This window comes from Octopus sinensis, linkage group LG8, assembly GCF_006345805.1.
Source record: "Octopus sinensis linkage group LG8, ASM634580v1, whole genome shotgun sequence".
NCBI lineage: Eukaryota > Metazoa > Mollusca > Cephalopoda > Octopoda > Octopodidae > Octopus > Octopus sinensis.
The window spans coordinates 70,080,989-70,082,216 of record NC_043004.1 but is presented as its reverse complement, the minus strand read 5'-3'; the positions used below and the strand labels follow the sequence as shown (position 1 = coordinate 70,082,216).

The window sequence follows — 1,228 nt, the reverse complement described above, 5'->3', positions numbered from 1 at the left end:
GATGATGACTGCATGTATTTTATTTACAAGTATTTTTTTTATATTTTTTTCTTTTATCTCTTTGTAAAGTTAGCATTTAACTGTGATTTAGTTCTCTGGATGTTGTATTTGTTTCTCCGGATTCTCTCTTCAACACTACTCTGAGAGGCATGTTGTGACATCATGGGGCTGTAAAAGAGATAGAGACATTGTTAATGGGATTAACAACAGTAGATGTAATAAACTTTAGCAACTAAACAAGACAATGTTGTTAACAGAGAAGGTTAGCAACTGAAGAAATCGTAGGGTCTTCGATGAGATTATTAACTAAGTGAGTAACCAGATTAACAACTGAAAAAGTAGGGCTTATATTGGGATTATAAACTAAATATGTATCCAGGTTAGCAACTAAAGAAACAGTTGGGTTTTTAATAGGATTATCAACTGAACAAGTAAGCAGGTTAGCAACTGAAAAGATAAGCAGTGTTAATAGGATTAGCAACCAGAGAAGTAACATTAGCAATCAATGAAATAATTTTCTTTACAGGGAAACTTAGTAACTGAAGATATGATAGAGTTTTGATGGGATTAACAACTGAACAAGTTAGTAAAGTTAGCACCTAAAGGAGCAAAATATGGTTAGCAACAAACTAGTGTTGTTAGCAGTCTAAGCAATACCGTTCCCACATACAAGAATATACTTTAAAGGTCAAGGTGCCTGCAAAAACAGAATTCATTACATTTTTATTGCTCAATGGAAAAAGTGATTGGGATAGAAGCTAAGGCTGCACTACACATAACTATAGAACTGCCAAACAAGGTAACTCAGTAAATAATTAACAGAAATAACAAATGAGGCAATTCTACAAATAATTAATAGAACCAGCAGATAAAGCATCTCTATAAATAATAGAACTGCCAAATAAGGCAACTTGACAAATAATGAAAAAATGGCTTACTTTAGAAAATCCGAACTGCTTCCTTTGTGAGTATTCTTCTCATCAAGCTCACATTCTTTCTCATAAACTTTGACATTATGTGCTCGGACATCAGAGCGCCATTTAGCGTCAGACATCATTTCTTGAAGCTTTTTCTCACGATCACTCGCATTTAATTTCCTGGAAAGAAAAACCAGACAAAAAAAAATTACAATTATTTTAAGCAATTTTCTTAAATGCAATCAATCTAGACTTTGCTTTCATCTTGGAACTTTTCTTCTAATTCTTCAACTGATTTGACTATACCATCA

At 32.7% G+C, this 1,228-nt stretch overlaps 1 protein-coding gene across 2 annotated transcripts in view; it reads right to left on the bottom strand.

The window, feature by feature from the left end:
* LOC115215201 (pre-mRNA-splicing factor CWC25 homolog) overlaps positions 1–1,228 on the bottom strand; it is a 29,518-nt gene continuing 28,290 nt past the window's right edge. The window contains exons 9-10 of one of the 2 annotated variants that reach the window (XM_029784394.2): positions 939–1,097; positions 1–168 (exon numbers count right to left, since the gene is read on the bottom strand). In XM_029784394.2, the coding sequence (XP_029640254.1) occupies positions 54–168; positions 939–1,097 (274 nt within the window). In that variant the 3' untranslated portion in view covers positions 1–53. The remainder of the gene's footprint in view (positions 169–938; positions 1,098–1,228) is intronic. The other variant, XM_036505443.1, reaches the window with a different exon arrangement.